The sequence below is a fragment of the Colias philodice genome, chromosome 7 (genome assembly GCF_061535455.1).
Source record: "Colias philodice isolate Cphi_HAF_F1 chromosome 7, ilColPhil1 Martin Lab GWU primary, whole genome shotgun sequence".
Classification (NCBI taxonomy): Eukaryota; Metazoa; Arthropoda; class Insecta; order Lepidoptera; family Pieridae; genus Colias; species Colias philodice.
The window spans coordinates 6841367-6862528 of record NC_143092.1 but is presented as its reverse complement, the minus strand read 5'-3'; the positions used below and the strand labels follow the sequence as shown (position 1 = coordinate 6862528).

Below are 21162 nucleotides of genomic sequence, written 5' to 3'. Positions count from 1 at the left end.
CTCCCTTTAAGAAGTAAACTTCAATAATTACAAAGCAGCAAGGTTATATTTTTAAAACACAGTTTATTAACGGATATAATACTATCTATGGTTTAACAACCAAAGAACCAATAGAAACTGTAAACATGGTTTAGAAATATAGTATAACCGGGCCTCAGCCCCCGTTGGTTACGATAAGGTTTCGTACACACATGCGTTGTGATGAATAACGATTCCTCGCTAGTGGGAACTTGACGTTATTATATTTGCTTCTGTTTTATTTACAATGGCAAGTAATATTTTTAAAACATTTGGAAACGGATGAGTTGAGATAAATATATGTTGGTAAGAATATTTATAAACAGCATAATAATTAAATGCAATTCAATGCCTAATTTTTGTCTAACATAATATGAACATAATATATATTTTTAAAAATAAATTAACGTAATTAAATTTAGTTTTAGCATTTGAATTATATGTATATTGACTGTATACTTATTGATTCGATAAACCGAATGTAATGTAGATGGCTCATCCGGTCTAGGCCAAAGGTTTACGATGGGGCACTCTTCACAAAATTGAATTCACGAAATCGCCTCGTAAAACATCTCATTGCCAACTTTACAGTCGAACGATTGTCATTTGCTGAATGAGGACATTGTTCATCCTCTTTATTACCATTTTATAGTTAGGTAAGTATACGGTTATCCGTTTCCATTAAAAATAAATAGGTGTTAGATACCTACATATTCAAAACATTTTAATCATAACTTTTAACGATTATTTTACTTCACTGCTTCTGTGATTTCAGACTTATCGCATAGTGAGGTATCTGAAAAAGCATTTTTATATGAAGTACCTACCTCTATTCAGACAAAAAGATTAGATATGATCTCTAAAGCTTTCTGCTGATACATAGGCTCTACTTACTACGCGTAGGAATATTTTCATATTGTACCTACCTATATGTATTTATTTTTATGTTTATGAAATTAAAGTTAATGTTCATAAAAATATTGTGATAAGTAGTTATCTCAAATAATTTTATAGGTAATATTGTGCAATATGACAGCCGTTTACCGTTACTGGTAGATATGATTTAATATTTCCAACTGAACATATTTCATCACACCTCCCGCCACAATCCTGTATTTATTCAAATTTACTTGTATAGGTACATATTTTATTCAAGAACTGGTATGTCTTAGGGTCGCATACATAGGCGTTTATCCTATTTAGGCATAACATTAAGAAACGAACAATAAATATTTCAGCCAACAAAATACATCGCGCACTCTGTTGACAAATCCCGCAATAAAATATAAGCATTTACAATAAAATTAATTATTATTTACACGGCGCGACCGACACCAGATATATGAACGAAAGAATTTGTGGATACGATTTCCAGACAAATTCGTCTGTAAATTAAGTTTAAAAACTGTGATGATGTATGGTATGAACAGTTTACAGTATGAAGTACTGACTTCTGCTTTGTATAGGCTGCTACAGGACACTAAACCGGACACTAATAACATTACTTTTTTCCTTTAATACATCCATACTAATATTATAAATGCGAAAGTAACTCTGTCTGTCTGTCTGTTACTCAATCAAGCCTAAACTACTGAACCAATTTGCATGAAATTTGGTATGGAGATATTTTGAGACCCGAGAAAGGACATAGGCTACCTTTTATTGCGAAATATGTACCACGGTCCACTGGCGAAGCCGGGGCTAGTTATAAATAAAAATTGATGGTGTGGATTAGTAGAGAAAGGTTGTCAACACAACAATCGATCGTAAAAAAGGCACACTAACGCTCACACCATTTGAAGCTGGAATTCACTCAAATATTAATAAATGAAAATACAAAATCGTTGAATACGCATGTTTGTAGAGTACCTATATGTAGAGCATATGATCGTTTCAAAATTTAAATAAACAATCATATTTTGATCAATGTTGTGTAACATAAAATATAAATCTCTACAATCAGAGAATACTAAGTTACATGTAGGTACCTCTAATACAGATGATACACAATGTCAAATCAGTAATTATTTTTTTTAATTTTCGAATCATAATCCATATTAGCTCAACATCTGTTCCGCCATGTTGGAGGTCCGGAGTCCCGCGGCGGCTGCTTTATCGCACGCTGCGCGCGCCGGACACCTCGTGCCCCCCCCACGCTAGCAGGGCTGCCTCACCGTACACTCATGAGCCGTTTGCGCGCCAATTGTTCTCTATAGTCTGTGGTTTCTTGGCTGGTTAGAGCTGGCTGGCTAGAATTTGCTCTTTTTTACAGAATAATCTCTAAAAATTATATTTGTTTTGTATTTCTAAAAATACGTTGTTTTTGATAGAAAGATCTATATTTATGCTTAGATACTTACCATAAATTCTACTAGGAAGGATAAACGTAATTTATATTCTTATTCATATAAATTTTCCAAAAATAGTAAAGAACACAGTGAAATTAACAATCAATTGCAACCTGATAGTAAAAAGGGTAAAAAGCTACTTTTCGGTAAAATCATGAACTACCTACATACAAGCCATTTTAAACAAGTTAGAAAATAATAACATCCTGTCGTTATTCACAATGACAAAATAATTATATCATCTAATTGTTCCGACCCTGTCCAATAACAAAAGAAAGTTTGCAAATGATATCGCGCACCCTGTCGTAGTTTACAGCCTTCCCGCGGCAATCATAATTCCTCTGCAGCCTCCGCCGGCCTCACAGGCGTCTTGAGAGACTTTTATTGTGATTTATAAGCATACAACCTTTGTACAGTTTTTTTGCATGTACATATCCAATAATTCGTGTTTAACTAACGGTGATTAGTTGTATGTCGTATTTAAGGCTGTTGCGTTGCATATAGGTATATGTCGTATTTATTTCTGTTGAATTGCATATATTATTAGGTAACTATAATTCTGATAAAATGATAATGAACTTAATAGCTTAACTTATTCCCTTTCTATAAAATTAATCCGTTGTTCCGAAGAAGTGAGGTTATTAAGGTTTTCTGACAGAAACACATTTTAAATCCTCCCAACATAATTGAACCATAATACACAATACATTGAACATAATTATTAATTGAACTCCTCGACGGCCAAACCCAAAGCATGGTAGCGGGGACTCCAGGATCTCTTGTAGAACGACCTATATGGGTTTTCGCATAGACTAGTTAAGTATATTAATCATATTAATAACCGAATATAATATTGATTTGGTAATAGGGACCTACGTTATATCTTTTAGGTTAAAGCTCTGGTATTGCAACATTCACATAAATAGGAATCTTATAAGATATACCTATATATACTATTTTTTGTAGATTATTGTTGTTGTTTATTGTTTTATAGGAAGGTTATATTCGTAGTTTAGAAAAGTTTTTAAGATTCATCGATGAGTTTGCAAACCTGTTTCTCCTTTCCAGCAAGTTTTGACACATAAAATTGCCTCATTAGAGTATAAATTGATTAAAACATAACAAAAAATAACAATATCATGAATGGGCCAGCCAGACATTAAAGAATGTTTTATAACTTCCATTTTTATTATATTTTGAACGATGTAGTTTGGAAGTTGGAAGGTTGGTATTGATTTATAATATTTTGGTAATATTTATTTTAAAAGATACGACAACTTGCTTAAAATTCATTGAATATATTTTATCTATTGATATTGGCCAAAAAGGCACAAAATAAACATTTATTTCCTGTCTCACATTATGAAGCTGCAATAAAAAACTCGTAAAATATATAATGGGATATCAGAAACTAATAAATATAAATCAAAAATATATTAATACAAGTAAATGTCATTTTGTAGATAGCATATTTCTATAAAATATAATTAACTCTGTATTGGGTTAATTTTTTGTTTAACTAGCGATTAATATTATATTTCCTTAGGTGCTCGTTATAGAATACGATTATGCAAATACGATTAGTTCTTAATAAACAGTTTAAACATTTGATGGGCGCGCCACACGAGAACTCGATATAATTACAATAAAATACAACAGCGCATTAGAATCGATCAAAACGTAAGGCCGACATTATTTATAGTAACTAATAAAAGTGATCTACGATTATCCGTATATTTTTTGTTGTAATATATGTGTAGACAATGGATTGTGTCCGTGGTTGGGAACAACACGATTCTATATTAAGTATTTATATCGTTTATTGGATTCGAACTTTTCCCGGGGCGACATGCAGCAGGTTCGCGGGGTCTATTTGTAAAGCATTCGACATTATAGTATCGGGTATCGACATTTTTATTGTAGTTAAATGTGTTTGGTTATTATCATTCTTAAAGCTAAAAGCTTGTATGTATTCATTCTAAAATAATGTGTTAATCTGTTAAAGTAATAATTGTACAAAAATGTTATTTTGCTTGTGATATCTGAGATGATGAAGAGAAGACAATGATAAATTTTCCAATATAAACTTATTTTATAGTTATTTTAACAATTGTAACAACTTCCTATTTCCTACTTTACACAATATAATCATTAGATTATAATGATTTATTGAATCAAAACCTTCATTTACCTATATTAATTAATAAAGGTAGCGATTCAATAAAACCATCGCTTCGCTAAGTATTTAAAAGCAAAAAGATTAGGTAAAACAAATTAAATTTAACATGTACGATTTATTAAAACGTTAAGATCAGATAAAAATTTTATTGGAGAATAGTGGTCCATGTCGATCGCTCGTTCAGCAGACTTATGGGGATAATTCACGTCAACAATACACTTTATTAACAGTTAGTTATGCGGCTCTTGATGATATCGCGTCTACAATTAAATATTAATATGTGTTCGAGAGGTCGTAGGCGTCGCTGGACGATTTATATGAGCTTAGCGGCCGTTTAGTGAACACAATAGGTACTGTAAGTTGGAGGTGAGAAATGTGATTAATGTGAAGGATTGTATGCTCTATGCCTAATTCTTATAGAGTTTGTCTATGGAAAATCAGTGGTATCATATAAGATAAGATGAGAAAATTTTATTGGTTTATATAGAACTAGGTAACTAATTTAGATTTTGTAACATTCTATGTTCGCTAATTAACCAACTATTTACATTTTTACATTAACTAAATGTTTAATCAATAATTGTTATAGATTGTGAATATAGATTTCAAAGTTTATGTACTTTAACACTATTAAAATGTTGTAGTTAAATGCTAAATTGCCATTGCTTAATTAAATTAATTCTAAATTCTGTCCGAAACGGACCGTGTAAATACGAGATTTATATTGGCCGTATTACAAATTACTTACTAAATACCCTAATTTGCAATTCAACAATAAATTAAACACAATCAATTAGTCTATCAAATGGAAACGATTATGCATATTTAGAAAGCGTGCGTGCTTAAGAAAAAATACATAAATATGTAGAATGAAGGTAAAAAACGCGGTGGAATGAATTGATTGCCTCCTCCCGTACGTAAATATGTCGGGGTATGCTCTCGTAAAGTGTAAGGGGATATTTTTAACGGCTTCGATATTTAATATTTATTGCGACACGGACATCCAATATGAGCCAACGATTTATATACGTAATCGCTCCGGGTCCCGATACTTACTAAGTGATAATAATACGTATTTTTATTAGTATTTGTAATAAAAGCCTTTTTATTTTCAATAAAATATTGCGTTTTGTATCTGTTGTGTATTTATGAGTTTTAAATATACGGACAAATAATTTATAAATGGATTGGATGTGTAATTTGTTCATAGCTATTTGAACTAACAAATCGAATCGTGTTGCATATGTATGATTATCAATTATCATATTAATTACTGGTTTATATGATAATGAATTAAATTTCCATCGAAGGTAGAATCGTAAGTTGTTCACAACCTTAGGTTCCCATAGTTATCCCATAGTGATCTTATTGGTTTAATAAATATGTATTCTAATATAGCAGTTGATTGAGAAGAGGCAGATGCATCTTTATTCAACTATCAACTATTATTACATATTAAAATTTCCAAACCAACATGCACCTGACCTCTACTGATTTTGGTACTTATAATTTAGAATTATTGATTGGATATTGGCCACATGGACTGGATATGGATACTTTATAAATTCTAATGCATAAATCAGTGCCGACTTTAGGATCAACGAGGCTATGGGCCAAGGTACTGGCTGGGGCCTATGTAAGGGATGGAAAATCCTTAAATTTTAACTTTATCATTTTTCAGTTTACAATAACGCAATAGGCTAAATCGTAACCCCGTCTCTTAACACCCCACATATGAGAGTTCAATAAATAAATTTTTTGAATCTAAAAAACTAATACCCCACCAATTCTAATTTAAATAAAATTGAATGAAAACCATATATTATAATCTATACAAAGAACAATACTTATATTTATTCATATACAATTTTACCAAGTGTGTGATTTGATATTTTTCTTATTATGTTATAAAATTTGTTGTTGTATATCGAAAATTTTCAGAATTGTGGGGCCCCTGCCTACCTCGGGGCCTCGGGCCAGGGCCCTGCGGGCCCTGCCTTAAAGACGGCACTGGCATAAATGAAACATTTATAACTTTATAGGATTATGAAAGCCTTGGCACAGAGTGTTCATAAAAAAATCTTGACTTGAATACGAGTCTTCTAAGTATGTCAAATCGTCACAGCCATTAAGGAACTCCCATAAATTAAGTCCAAATATAAAACCAAATTAAACAAACTTGGTCGGACATCGCTCCCCAAAGGATGTTATTGTGTTTATTGACGTAACTACTTATTCCGACTAATGATCCAACTGGCTACTGGCAGTTGGCACATAGCTACTGGGTTGAATGTGGTAAGTCCACTTTAGGAAGCTCAAAGATTTTATTTTAAATGGTATTTTGCAATTAAATTACTTAATACAGTGACTCCTCACTGTCTGACCTGAGAAGGTTTATGGTTTCAATGATAGACAACGATACAATAGTAGAATCTAATGATGTCTATTTAATAAATATATGTTTTTAGTTCTTCAAAAAAATCTATTATACTTACGTAGTTATTTGTCGGTAGGTACTCGGGTAGGGTCGTTTCAAATGTACAACAATATTAATTAAAAAAAGACAGAAAATTAAAAAACAATGTTTGAGGTGTCCCGATTTGAAGTTCCTTTCGTTTTGAAATAAGTAGGTATTATAGTATTATTAGTAGTACATCATACATGTGGTTAAATAAATTAACAATATTTAGGATTTAAATGATAAAAGAAATAAAGGGAAGGAATGCTACCTAAATAATACACGAAATAATTGCTATATTGCGAAGCGCTCGGAGAGCAAGAGAGAAGAGACAGTGTCATGAGGATTTTTGTGACGCTCCCCTAGTAGGTACCCTTAGCGCGCGATAAGAAACTCCAAAACCCCTAATAGAATGGTCTAAAAAATATTTTTTTGACCATCTATCTATCAATAGTATCCTGTCCAATCTAAAAAAAAAACAAATTGAGATTTTTCATTGCCACATTATTAAAAGGATATATTATATCTTTTTGAAATCGTTTTAAAAATTAAAAGCGTGCCTATTAAAATGGGACTTACCTCACTTTTCATTTCTAAAAAACGACAGCGTATCCCGGTGGACGATCAAGAAATCTTTTTATTGTCATATAAACAGTAGGTACGTACTTATAATAAATCTTCCGAACACGTGATTTCCTGAAAGCTATTAGGTTTTAGAATAGCGCGGGAAAGTCGTTCGATGCACCCGTTTATGTTGATTTCAGGATTTTAATAGCGATAAATTAATTTAATTAGTCAGTTATTGACGAAACATTTGTTTAGAACGATCGTTTAAGTATTGGCCATAACTATAAACCAATATTATTCTCACAAGTAGGACCTACTTATGTTCAATTTAAAAAGAAATCATTTTGAAAGCGATATAGGTAATACAATTTATGAATGATAATTTAGGTACTCCGTAGGTACTAATTTATATAAATGTATAATTCTAACTATATTTTGGGAAATATATAGTTAATTTTAATTAACAATACATTAGTCATTACTCATTAAGTAATAGTTTTCTTAGTTTTTCTTTATTTCTTAGTAGCATAATACCTATGGTGTAGTTAGGTACCTACTTATTCAGGTATGGATGCGGGTTTTCCTTTGAAAAAGCGGGCGAAGCCGCGGGCGGAAATCTAGTAATATAATATAATACGAAAATCGACGCCTAACTCCATGACAAAGGGGTGTCGTGTATCGTCAGCTCTTGAAAAGCGCCCCACGCTTTTTTCACAACATTACTATGTTTTAACTTTTAATATACCCTCTATATGTGTGGTTATTGTTTGATTCCTAGATATTACTTTTTAGTTTTATCTATCTTGAAAGCGTGTTTTCTAGTTTTTCAAACTATATTTATTTTTCATTTTTTAGTTAGATTAATGCTGATTAATTACATGCACTCATTAATATTTTGTACTAGCTTATGGTCCGAGGCACTTCACAGTTCAATAATAGTCAATAATATGAAGATGCAGATTCTTCTTAGTTTTAAGATTTAAATTAATGCGTATACATACCTGCCTGTCACTATACAGGGTGTCCCGTAAGTGGTGAAACAACAGGTTATGGGGGGTAGAGAGCTGAGAGACTTATTATCTAACAAAAATACTAAAATTTATTATCCTAGACAATACATTTTTTTTACACCAGCTTTGTTTAATGTAGGTATAATTTTGTAAGATTTGATTTTATATTTTAATATTCAATCAATTGACTTTCTCCGTGTATGCAACAAAACTATATGTCTAGGTACTCTAGATTGAAACTGCATGCTGATAAGATGCACATGTTACAAAATGTTATACAATTTAAAGCTTTTTGATCTTACAGGCATTAACATGAAATTTCTGCTGTGTGTAATTCATCTTCATGTCGAATAGAGTCTGGACATAAGTTCAGACACCTAGGTTACATGATCATAACAGTTAATATTAGACGAATCAATTAAAATCAGTCATAGGTAGGTAATCCTGTAAGTACAAGTGGCGAATTTGCCATCACATTTGTGAACACTGGCCTTTAACATCATTACAAATTAAGACGATACACAAAAAAAAATCCACTGCTTGGCGGGCGGAGTCTAATAGCTCGCTATCGCGAACGCGGGTGTGCGCGAAATCATTCTTGCAAACTCGCCGCGCTGCCGCTGGCCGACTCGGGACAAACATGTATGGAGTCGTCATACAGTTATAATATTCTTATACATATATTTAATTGTTGATTTATTGGTTTTATTTTCTTGCTTATAAACAAATAATCTTCTTTTTAACAACTACTTAGACATTATTAATAATTATTATTATTTCGTAATGTTTACTTTATTACAAAATAATACAGGTTATAAATAATCTTTAAAATAAAAAAAAATTGTTACTCTGAAAAAATGAAATGGTACTCAATAACGCGGACTACTGAATGGATTAAGATAGAATTTGATGCTGACGTAGATATTACGTCATGCCCAGAAATGAAAGGTAATATTTCTGAAAGAAGTTATAAACCCTAATTCTTCTCAGTCAAAGTCAAGAGTGGAAGATATCACTAATACAGTAAAACTGATGCGAAACTTTGGATGTTAATTTGTATATTTTTTTGTTAGTTGTTACTTAATCACGTCAAGACTACATTACCAATTTTGATAAAATATAGCTAATTGCCTGGATTTACACATAGGATACTTTTTATCCGAACTGAACACTTCTGTGGGATAAGACAGGATTCACGATATATAATCTAATTCCACGCGGGCAAAGCCGCGGTCGGAATGATATTTTTTTAAATAAAAAAATTGTTTAAAAAAAATACAAAATTTATTTTTTGCACTCTATTATAATTGTAATTATTCATTACAAATAATCAAAATAAAATAGCCAGAACAAAGTTAGGCCCTGGTAGGGTAGGTAGGCAGGTACAGCAATGTGAGACGAACACTGGCTTATTTATACCAATAATAATGTATTATAAACATTAAATTAAGTTTACTTTCTAACAACAAAAATACATAATATTAGCTAATGTGAAAGCGAATCAACCAATCATCCCACAAAAATGAAATGTGCACACAAATATTCATCCAAATCGGTTCATGTCATTAGGAGGAGTGACTGCAGCGCCATCTTCCGGGCCCAATTGTGTTTCCAGATCACCCAGGAACTCAATTTAATATACTTACACAAAATTTTTCGAAATGAAAACTCACATTACTATGTAAATATGAATATAAACCTGTTTTATTACTAAACAATTTCCCGCACAGGTGTAGTAAGTATAAATGAAATAAATATCAACACCAAATTCTTTATACAACATACTTATCTACCACCTTCTAAGAAATGTAATTCTTGAAATTATTTCGTATTTTTTTTAAATATAATACTACTCCAATGAGCTCCTGTTCCATATTATGTCCACCATACTTCCACTAAGTTCACCATGATTTTTTATTTCTTTGCACTTTGTTGCTTTTTGCTAAAAATGGAATCATGCGATAAAACCAGTAGAGCTTTGATAACATACATTTTTGACTGAATAAAGGTACTTACGAAGGAGTGGATTCACATTGTGAACAATCAGTGGGTTTATTTTCCTTCTGGATTCCGGATTTCTGAACAGATTATTTATGCTATAAATGAAAAAATCTTACACATTCGTTATGTACTTAAAACAGGGGTACATATCAAACATCGTCTATAATACAATTATCATCAAATTTAAAATAAAACCAACTTACTTCATTAATTTGTTCCAATTGTAAGCATTCTTTTTCCACCAACCTTTATGTTTCTTCTTCTTATTTTCTTTATTGTCCCCATTTGTCTCATTTTGTCTTATCGTGTTGTCACCCTTGTTTACGATTGCGCGAGCGACACAAGTTCCCCGTGTGACGGCCGTAGCGGGAATGACTCGTGCAGCGATCGGGGTAGGAAGGTACAGGGCGGCTCTCGCTATATTGGCTGGTCGCGCGCTAATTTCAAGTATTTCTTGTTTATTTCAAAACCATCGCATATTTCAAAATTCTAACACGGTAGACGTATAGGTTGTATATTTTATAGTTAATATCCAAAGAGTCGTAACTTTACGTTTCTTATTTTGAAGATGCCAGAGATTAAAAAAAAATAACAATGCTAACTTTGTATTTTTTTTCTATCGAGAAAATATCATGGAATCATGTTTCTAAAACGGTAGACGTATTGTGTTACTATTGAACTTTCTTGTCAAGAATTTTCATCACGACAACTTTAATAATATAAAAATTACGAAGGTTTGAAAAGGGCCGTAAATGTTAGAAAAATTAATTCATCACCTTAAAAGTTATGATTTTGAATATTGAAATAATAATAATTTGAATATAGGATAAGCTAATTATATTCAAATTATATAGTGCCGCCCTAGGTTTTATTTTACTCAATGACCGAGGATTTAATATAGGTATATCTACCTAAGGGAGATGAAAGAGTTCAGGCAAACCGCAAATAAGTATCATAATGGGTGTCAAGATTCGGATTTAATTAATAGATACAATATATTACTTAGATGTACCTAGGTACCTAATTGTAGTGAAACTTGGGATATTTAAACATGACTTTCTGTAAAATATTTTTTAGTTTTTTGACCGACGGAAACTCGTAAGTAGGCTCTAACCTTACTTCTAACATAAATGTATGACATTTATTATCTAGGTGAGAGTCTAGCGAACAATATCATCAACACAACCTAACTTTAATTAACACGCTTAGGTATGCATAAAAGATAATCATGGTTATTCTTTTATTAGATACACTTACACTTATACTTCAGTTCAGGAACGCTCATATCGAATAAACAATAGCAGACGGCTTCCTATACAATCTCAGTAATCTGTATACAATCTTGTAATGATTGCATCTATATCGGGCCAGCTAGACGGAGTACAGGTGCTCTCTGACAAGCAAAATAAACTAAACTGTAATCGAGTTTACGTTCGGAACATTTGGTCGGAATTGATCGATATTGCAGGTATTCGATTAAAATAATATGGAACGTTTGGTATTTGAAGATTTTTAATGTGTGGCACGAAACAGGTTAGGTACCTATTAGGTAAGTACCTAAGAGAAGGAAATCGGGCAGTCATGTTTGTAATATGATTTCTACATGGATTAAACGAATTCGATTAATCTTTTCACCGAAATTCAACACCTTTAGGTACCTGGTGATGATTTATTTTACTCTACTTTTTAATGACTACTTAGTTATTACCTAGTAGGTAGGTACTAGGTAGGTACGTAGGCCAAACCTAGGTGCTTGGTAGATATACATATCTCCAAAAAATCATAATCCAAATGTCTGTAACCACATCCGCGGCCATGCCAAAAAAATATTAAATCGTTTAAATTGTATAAATATCTATACCTACTCTATATGTAGTACTCGTACTAGTACTAGTACTCTACTCTATATGTTTTCATGTTTTTTATCATGCAAGTAGGTACTTACCTACTATAAAATACTCTATATACCTTAGGAATAATATATTTGTGGTAAAACAACACTTTGTTTACGGAGACTACAGTTGCAGTGTTACTAGGTACAGTAGGTAATATTTCATTTAACTCAAACTCAAACACAAAATTATCGGAGTAGGGAAATTAGATAATTAACATAATGACTGCAATAAGACCTTTAGGTAAATGTTCCACTTTTTTCCACTCAATTTCGGCTCGGTTGCTTTTAAAAAATGGAATAAAATATAGTGCAGGGAAATGCAAAAAGTAGCAGATTATATTATAAAGCTACAGCTTTTTATGTTCAGACTTCAGTCAGTAATAACTAATTCAGAAGATAGGTGCATCACCTTTTTATTATTGCATTACTTTCTTACAGTTTTAACCTACTGTCCAATTTCGTTGTTATGTAGAGTTCTGACACTCTAGTAGGAACCACATAGTACGTATATGTAATATAATATACTGGTAGTTTTTACCATATATTATTATACAGTGAAACCTGGTTAAGTGAGACATGAAGGGACCTACAATATCGTTTCACTTATAGAGGTATTCCACTTACCCAGTGTCTCAGATATACAGGTATAAATAAATATCTGTCTCATTTACAGAGGGTTCCATTAATAGAGGTGAGAATACAGGTTATTTCAGTTATACAGGTGCGATCATTAGGTAAATAAAACAATGTGTTATGTATATAAGAATGAGTACACAAAAAATGTTATCTCAGTTACAGAGGTTTATGCATATAAAATTTACTCGCTGTCTCATTTATAGAGGTAACTATGATGATAAATCGAAAGAACAAATCCCAGATATAGCGAGGTTTACCTCGTCCCACTAACAGAGGTAATTCAGTGCCAAAGTGTTGGGACCTCGGCATGAGTTCCAGTTATGGAGGTTTCCCACTTATCCAGGTCCCACTTAACCAAGTTTCACGTATTATTATCTATGTATCTATACGTATATTATATCAAGTGCATTAACTAAATGAAAATTCTTTATGTAGGTTCTAGGAGATTACCAACTTAGTCAAAATAAAACCCGCATGGCTCTCGTTCCCATGGTAGGTACCTATGGGAAAAATTTCATCTGAATCGGTTTCTTCTTCTTCTTCTTCTTCTGAATTATTTCGTATAATAAGGAATGGAAGATCGAAGTGGAATAAAGTATGGATTAGTACCTAATGATCATGATTTTTCAATCATTCGGTATGTAATTTTTTATTAATGGGCTAATAGATGAATTTGAAATGATTCTCTCTTGTCGCAACTCTCAGAAACCATACCTATAGGCAAATATTAATTACCAAAAAATGCCACTTTCAAAACTGCAAAACATATTTTTATTTTTAGGTAAATTAGATACAACCCAATCACAACATATTAAAAGTACATATCTACAACATTATTCTCTACATAATATTTAGCTAGCGAGCAGTCTGTAGCTAGATAACGTCAACAGACTGACAAATGGCGCAAACTTAACCGAGTAATAAAATTAAATTGATCCTGCAAAGCCCATATAAAACACATAAAAGAGCCACTTTACTGTAAACAACTGCAGTGTTTGTAACATCAGTCACTTCAGCATAAAACCACTCCAGCGCAACGCCCATTTGGCTGTGTCCAATCGCAACGCTTCATTAAACAAGCCACGCCCATCGCCTGCGCTTGCGACGAAAGTTGTGCTCGGAACTTCTCAGTTTTTCAGTTGCGTTCGCGTCGGCTAGTACATTGTGGTGATGTAGTCATGACGTCGGTGAACAGTGAAGTTAACTCGTCGAAGTTGAAGTTTAGTGTGGATAGTATATTGGGGAACAATGATTCGAGTGCGCAGGTGTCTGAGACAAGGCCGCAGGAGCCGCCTTGTGCTGGATGTGTCGCGGCTCTGTACAGGTGCTGCAGGGACGAACCGTCTCTGCTGCAGCTCCAGCTACCTTTACCCTATGCTCATTTGCATCCAGCGTTGAGGCCTACTACAGGTGTGTTAAATGTATTAGGAAGGACTATGGTCTATGACTCAAAAATAAAACATTGTTAGGTATTTAAGCTATCTAACTAGTTCTCAGTTAGGTATCTGCACTTGGGTACCTACATCTTGACATACGTATATTGGTAATTAATAGGTACTTAGGTACCTACTTAGGAACTTATTTTTCGCAAAGACAGACAAAAACAACATAATGTTCCTGCCTAAAAATACAAAAATATATACCTACCTAAGGAATGCTTCCTAGTATTAAGAAGCTTACTAAACCTATTTTAAAACAGTAACTACTTAGTTACTCGACTAATTTTAATTATTTTTTTATCGTCAGAAAACTACATGTCTATTGAATAACATAGGTATATGTAGAGTCTGTGATAGAGTAGGTATGTACCTACCTATTTTACTATCCCAATCAAGATCCCAATACAAATTTCATTTTTTCCAAGTGGGGAAATCTTGCCTAAGATACCCACTGCTCCCGCTGGGGAAGGAGCCGTGGGTTATGTCGGATTCCTACCGACTAAAACCCCACCGTGTACCAACGCGCTGCTCTAGACGGGATGCGGGTACACATTCTCAATCTTCCGCATGTTCCGCCCAGCAGTTGCCCGTTTCAAGGCCCTCTGCCACTTGCCCGTTTCCAGGCCCTCCACCAAATGCCCATCCCGATCCCAATCCAACCTGGGCAAGCCTGGTCAAGCAGTTAGCACGATAAAAATTAAAAATTGATAAATTAGGTCTATCTACCTATCATTATCTTACACAAAATAGATTAAAAATCATTTCCCAAACAATAAACATATTTAGTAAGTTCCTACAACTCGAACTCCTACAAGCACAGTCGGATTTACCATTCACACTGACCATAGGCACTGTGTTGAAATTCCGTTCTCTTTCTCTATAGACTCTATAAAATAGCTAATTATTATTATAAATACCTAAACAAGCACGGTTAATAAACACAAAGGTTTTGTTTTAAATCAATGCATAAAAGCACATAGGTAGGTATTCATAAAGCTTATAGGAAAAGCTTTCATATTAACTTTAAATCTTATACAAACCTATAACGCCTATGAATAGCTCATTTATATTCTAATGTTTTAAAGATAGGTATTTAAGTTAACAATAACGTCGTCTTCGTTTTTAATAAGTGTTAGAGGTGACACTGATACGTTTACTTTTGATCGCTTACATGTATCGTAAATAAGACTTTATGGGACATCGGATAACTCAATGAATATTTTGGGATTTTAATATCTTTTGCATAAAATCAACTGAGTATTTGTTTTATTTATATTTTATAGATGTAGCTAAACGTTTACTATAATTTGTGACCGCACAAAGCGGATTTGTTGGTAATTTGTAAGTCAACGAGTTTTATTCATTGTTTATTTATGTTATTGCTGATTTAATTTTATGTCAACCTACTTAATTGATTAGGTACATTATCTACCTTAGGTACTTATTTTAGATAAATTATACATCAGTCCTTACTATTAGATGTATATAGTTAGATACATTATATTTAAATAGTCTACTGATTTACAGCGGCCCGGCCGTTCATTCGGCTGAGTTTGAACAGCAATTAATTTTTTATATTTAAAAAAATATGTAATATCTCATTTCAAAGGGAAAGCAGGCCTTTAGGTATTATTCCGTTTTATATAGGCCTATTATCTCAATAGATACATTGCATAAAATATAAATATTACCTACCTGAGCAGTGAGCATATTATTATCTAAACCAAAACGCACTTGGACAGCGTGGTGGCCCGTGTCCCTGTAGTGGGAATATAGTTATTAAATAATTAATATGATGAGTGATGGCTGATGATGATGATAATATCTAAATCACAATAGGTATAAACACAAACATATCTTGACTTTCATCAAAGAAAAAAAAATATGGGTAGATAAGAATATAGAACAAAAATATAAGTTTAAATATGTCCGGTTTGTTACAGTCAACAAATCAAAATAAAATAAAATGTATTATTATTATTAACCAAGCAATGGCGCACTACAGCACTCATAGAAATCTAAATAACACTTGTTATTAATATTTCTATGACAGCACTACTGCAGTCTACACTCTAGTCTCTATACATCCTAGGTAAACCTTTACCTATGTTGTATGAAACTGTCAAGTACTCGTATTTAAATATTTATTATTAAAACAACGAATGATAGACATTACACCAATGATTATTACACTAATAATGTATTTTTAACTCTGGATCTAGATTTTTTTTCAGGTAGAGCTCTTTTTGATTTATTTCTTAACATTATTTTAAAATTAAATTCGTTCAAAATCTACAGTAAAAAATTGTTTAAGCTTTAACTAAATAAAATTATTTAAATAAATATTAAGTATTTTTTGTGAGTTAGGTATAGGTACCTAGGTCTAAGATTTCTATGCAATTCCCATACCTAAACTCTACCCGGCGCTGACTTTAATTATTTCGTTGACTACCTACCTTATTCAAAATATGATGTTTTAATTACCAAGATACATTCGTTTTTAACAGTGAGTTGAAAAAAATGCGATATTACCTACATATAACCAAGTTGCAAGTTGCAATTCATAAAATTCTATACCTACGCCTGACGATGAAAATCTTTGAGATTCAGCACGGAACACAATACCCTCTGCTTCGGGGATTTATTTGAAAGAATTTGGTTTATCGTGTAACAGTTGTAACTTATTAGGTACCTACCCATCATGAATAGTTTCACTCTTTATTGTAGAGTGTAGATGATTGTAGGTAACATTGTATCTACTATACAGTTTGTAAATTTATTAGAATAGGTTTATAAGGTTGAATTTGAAAGTATCGTGATTCGTGACGATTTGTCAGGGACAGTTTTAAATAAGTAGATATCTATTCTTAGATCTGCAACTTACCTTTGCATGTAAATTGCATTATACCTATTTAAATGCATACATTAAGTGCTAGAGAAGCGGATTTATTACAGCTTTTTATACTTAATGTAAAATGCGAGTAGTTGAAAAACTGATTATCAATTTAATTTAGTTGGTAAGTAAAAACGTTTAGTTGTGATAATGGCATTTAATGGCATAGGTACTTTTGACAGATATTAAAAGTAAGACTTTTGAATAGACGAAGAATAAAAGCACATAAAAGCATGCATCTACTGAATTATACATTGATCGATAAAAAAATAATATTAAATAATTAGGTACATACAGTCCATACAGATATGTATTACATAATAGGTATATACCCGGTACTTTCGACCGATGGCGAAATTTGGAACCACTTGGAACTATAATGCCGTCATCTTGCGATGCATTACGACAAAACAAACATAGAGCTAGAGCAAGAGTATTCTTTCGTGATCTTATAATATAGGTACACTTACCTATCCCTTTTCAATAATCAAACTAGGTACCGAATACCGATAAGTATTCATTTATAATTACGCAATCATAACTTTATAGCCACACTAATATTTGAAGAAAATTAAGTAGTTAAGGATTCCTAAAAATCAGAAGAATTTCAAATTTTCAAAGGAGATTTTTGCGTCGGTAACCTTACACCAACGCGTCTCTGAAAGTGTAATCCAACAGCCTAAAACTCTCCGTATTAGGTATTATTGTATTTAACACTACAGATAATATAAAACTGTACGTCTACTAATACCAAATATAAACCTATGTCTAAGGTCCAATCGGGTTATTATGTTTCTGCTAATACAGTAACAAAAACAAATGTCTAAAGCATAACAAATGATAAGTACTAGTCCGGGATACATCGCCCATTTTTGCAAGTGATTACTATCAAGCTAATTTTTCGTGAGTAGCTTTATTTTGATGAGATGCCCAATAATTTCATGTACGAAACTCTCGATTGTGGTAGCTTACAGAGGTAACAAGGATAAAAATTTTTGATTTGACGGTTCTCAAATATTTATTACGCAATTTGTAGGACAATATGTCTGTTGAATTATATAAGTATTAAATAAGTGAAAATAAAAAAATCAGCTGGTTAGTAATCATTTATGATGACTTCGTTATCGATACACATTGGAAAGGGGGACTCTTTGATCAAACCATAGATTTTGTAGGACAAATATTTTTTCGAATAATTTAGATAATTATCTTGAGATTGAACAAAAAAAAACATTCAGTTAGTAATTAATATTTGAGAACCATCAAATCAAAATATTTTATCCTTGTTTCCTCTGGTAGCTACCACAATCGAGAGTTTTGTACATGAAATTATTGGGCATCTCATCAAAATAAAGCTACTCACGAAAAATTAGCTTGATAGTAATCACTTGCAAAAATGGGCGATGTATCCCGGACTATACCTACCTACTATACCAAAAACTTTCATAAACAAAATCGTTATCCATTGGTGGATTTATTTCACGAATTTTTCATTTGTGAAAACAGAATGAAAATAGAATATAGATGGAGTAAGTAGGTAGTTTTTAAACATGGCGGTGACTTCTATATAATAATCTAATCTTATATATAAAAATGAATCGCAAAATGTGTTGGTAAGCGCATAACTCGAAAACGGCTGAACCGATTTCGATAATTCTTTTTTTATTATATTCCTTGAAGTACGAGGATGGTTCTTATGTAGAGAAAACGTAAATATGTACCACGGGCGAAGTCGGGGCGGACCGCTAGTAATATATAAAAATGAAACCCGTTTTCCTTGGTCACGGCATCACGCGTGAACGGGTGGACAGATTTCGATAATTCTTTTTTTATTATATTCCTTGAAGTAGGAGGATGGTACCTATGAAGAGAAAACGTAAATATGTACCACGGGCGAAGCCGGGGCGGACCACTAGTTGTTTTATAATTACATATTATGTAGTGATTTCTACTATAAAAATTTAATTTGTTTTAGAAAATAAAAATTTATGCAGCTTTTTTAATTTACAGAAATTAAAAAAGCTGCATAAATTTTTATTTTCTATAATTAATGACTTAATGTTCTATAGTTAAATTCATGTACCAAAAAGTTAGCGGACAAAGGAACTTAATAACTACTTAGGTACTTATATGAAATAAAATCCCACTATAGGTAAGTACGTATTCTAATTCCAACTTCATTTTACAGTTTACCGATTACCACTTCCATCATCATCGCCGCCGCACTCTTCAACCCCTCGTTGTGACGTCACGTCCACAGGCAAAAGGAAAAGGTCCTGGTCACGAGCCGTGTTCAGCAATTTGCAGAGAAAAGGGTTAGAGAGACGGTTCCAAATACAGAAGTATATCACGAAGCCTGATCGGCGGCAGCTAGCTGCTACGTTGGGGCTGACTGATGCACAGGTAAATCTATACTAATATTATCAAGCCGAAGAGTGTTTGTCTGTTTGAACGCGCTAATCTCGGGAAATACTGGACCGATTTGAAAAATTCTTTCGGTGTTAGATAGCCCATTTATCGAGGAAGACATATTATAGGGCATATAATTATATCATCTCGCTAAGAACAACAGGAAAGGAGCAATGCGGGTAAATCCGCGGGTCGCAGCTAGTATTTAATAATTTTTTAATAACTACCGATATATTGTAATTGAATTAAATCGCGTAATTGAACTGTAATGGCAACTCAGTATTTATCTTCACAAACAAAAACAATATTATTTTTTTATTGTGGCGTGTTCACATTAGAGATGATTGATCATTAAGAAAATTTAAAAAATAGTTAATTACGAATTCTATTACGTTTTTCCTTTTTCAGTCTCTTTTCAACAAGAATATATGCAACTATATGCAACCTTAGGTACCAAAATATTATGTAGGGATAATACATATGTACCGCAACAATATTCTTTTTTTTTGTTTTTGTTGCGTTAATAACTCAAACCTTATTATTTTGCAAATCAATTGAAATACTATACATTTTCAAAATATTTTAAAGAACCTATTAATTCTAAATAATGTAGTTAGTAAAATATATTGTATTCTTTGTGTTTAGGTAAAAGTGTGGTTCCAAAACCGTCGCATGAAATGGCGGCACACGAAAGAGGGTCGAGCGGGCATCAACTCGGTCGGGAGCGGGCGGGACCCGGACTCTACCGCCAACGAGGACAACGAAGATATCGATGTGGATACTCTTAGTGATTAGATTAAGTGAAAATTATTTAAAACAAATTTAATAGTATTTGTTTAGAATTGTATATTTTCTGTGTCAATTTGTGCCAAGTTTCTAGAAAAACTGATGTCACTGGTAGCAAGAATTTAAAAATCTATTAGAAGCTGTACCTACTGGCTACTAACTATATTGAAAGTTTGTATTATTTTTTATTTTGTACACATCATTTTATGTATAAACAAACGGTCGCAGTTTTGTATTATGTAACTACCTACCTATGCCAAGAAACGTAGAGGGAGAATGATTCTCGCTCTACGCCAAGAAATAAGAATTAACTTTTATTTCCCGAACGTAAGTACAGCTGTTATGAGTTGAAAGAGTTCCACTTGTGGCTCCTATTTCTGTGAAGGTTTTTTAAATGAACTTCCATACATGATATAATCCGATTTCCTAGAATATTAACTATATTTATTATGCCGGTTGCCCAAGCATATCACAAAACTGCGAGCATTGGTAAATTGACGAAGCCATTTCTTATAAACAAGAGT

The 21162-nt window shown here is 32.6% G+C and overlaps 2 protein-coding genes across 2 annotated transcripts in view; one reads left to right on the top strand and one right to left on the bottom strand.

Annotated features, from left to right (window-relative positions):
* The window catches only part of LOC149487132 (uncharacterized), a 45319-nt gene that overhangs the window by 11868 nt on the left and 12289 nt on the right, over nt 1-21162 (bottom strand). The window lies entirely within an intron of this gene.
* Nucleotides 14270-20768, top strand: LOC149487133 (homeobox protein DBX1-B-like). The gene is made up of 3 exons (XM_089697120.1): nt 14270-14521; nt 19632-19846; nt 20498-20768. The coding sequence occupies exons 1-3, from the start codon at nt 14290-14292 to the stop codon at nt 20645-20647; spliced, it is 597 nt and encodes a 198-aa protein (XP_089553246.1). The 5' UTR covers nt 14270-14289; the 3' UTR covers nt 20648-20768.

Bases quoted from the DNA above. Each gene is read 5' to 3' on its own strand.
- LOC149487133 (XM_089697120.1), top strand. From the start codon at position 14,290: ATGACGTCGGTGAACAGTGAAGTTAACTCGTCGAAGTTGAAGTTTAGT. The intron at 14,522-19,631 runs GTGTGTTAAATG...TTCATTTTACAG, and splicing joins AGCGTTGAGGCCTACTACAG to TTTACCGATTACCACTTCCA. The intron at 19,847-20,497 runs GTAAATCTATAC...CTTTGTGTTTAG, and splicing joins TGGGGCTGACTGATGCACAG to GTAAAAGTGTGGTTCCAAAA.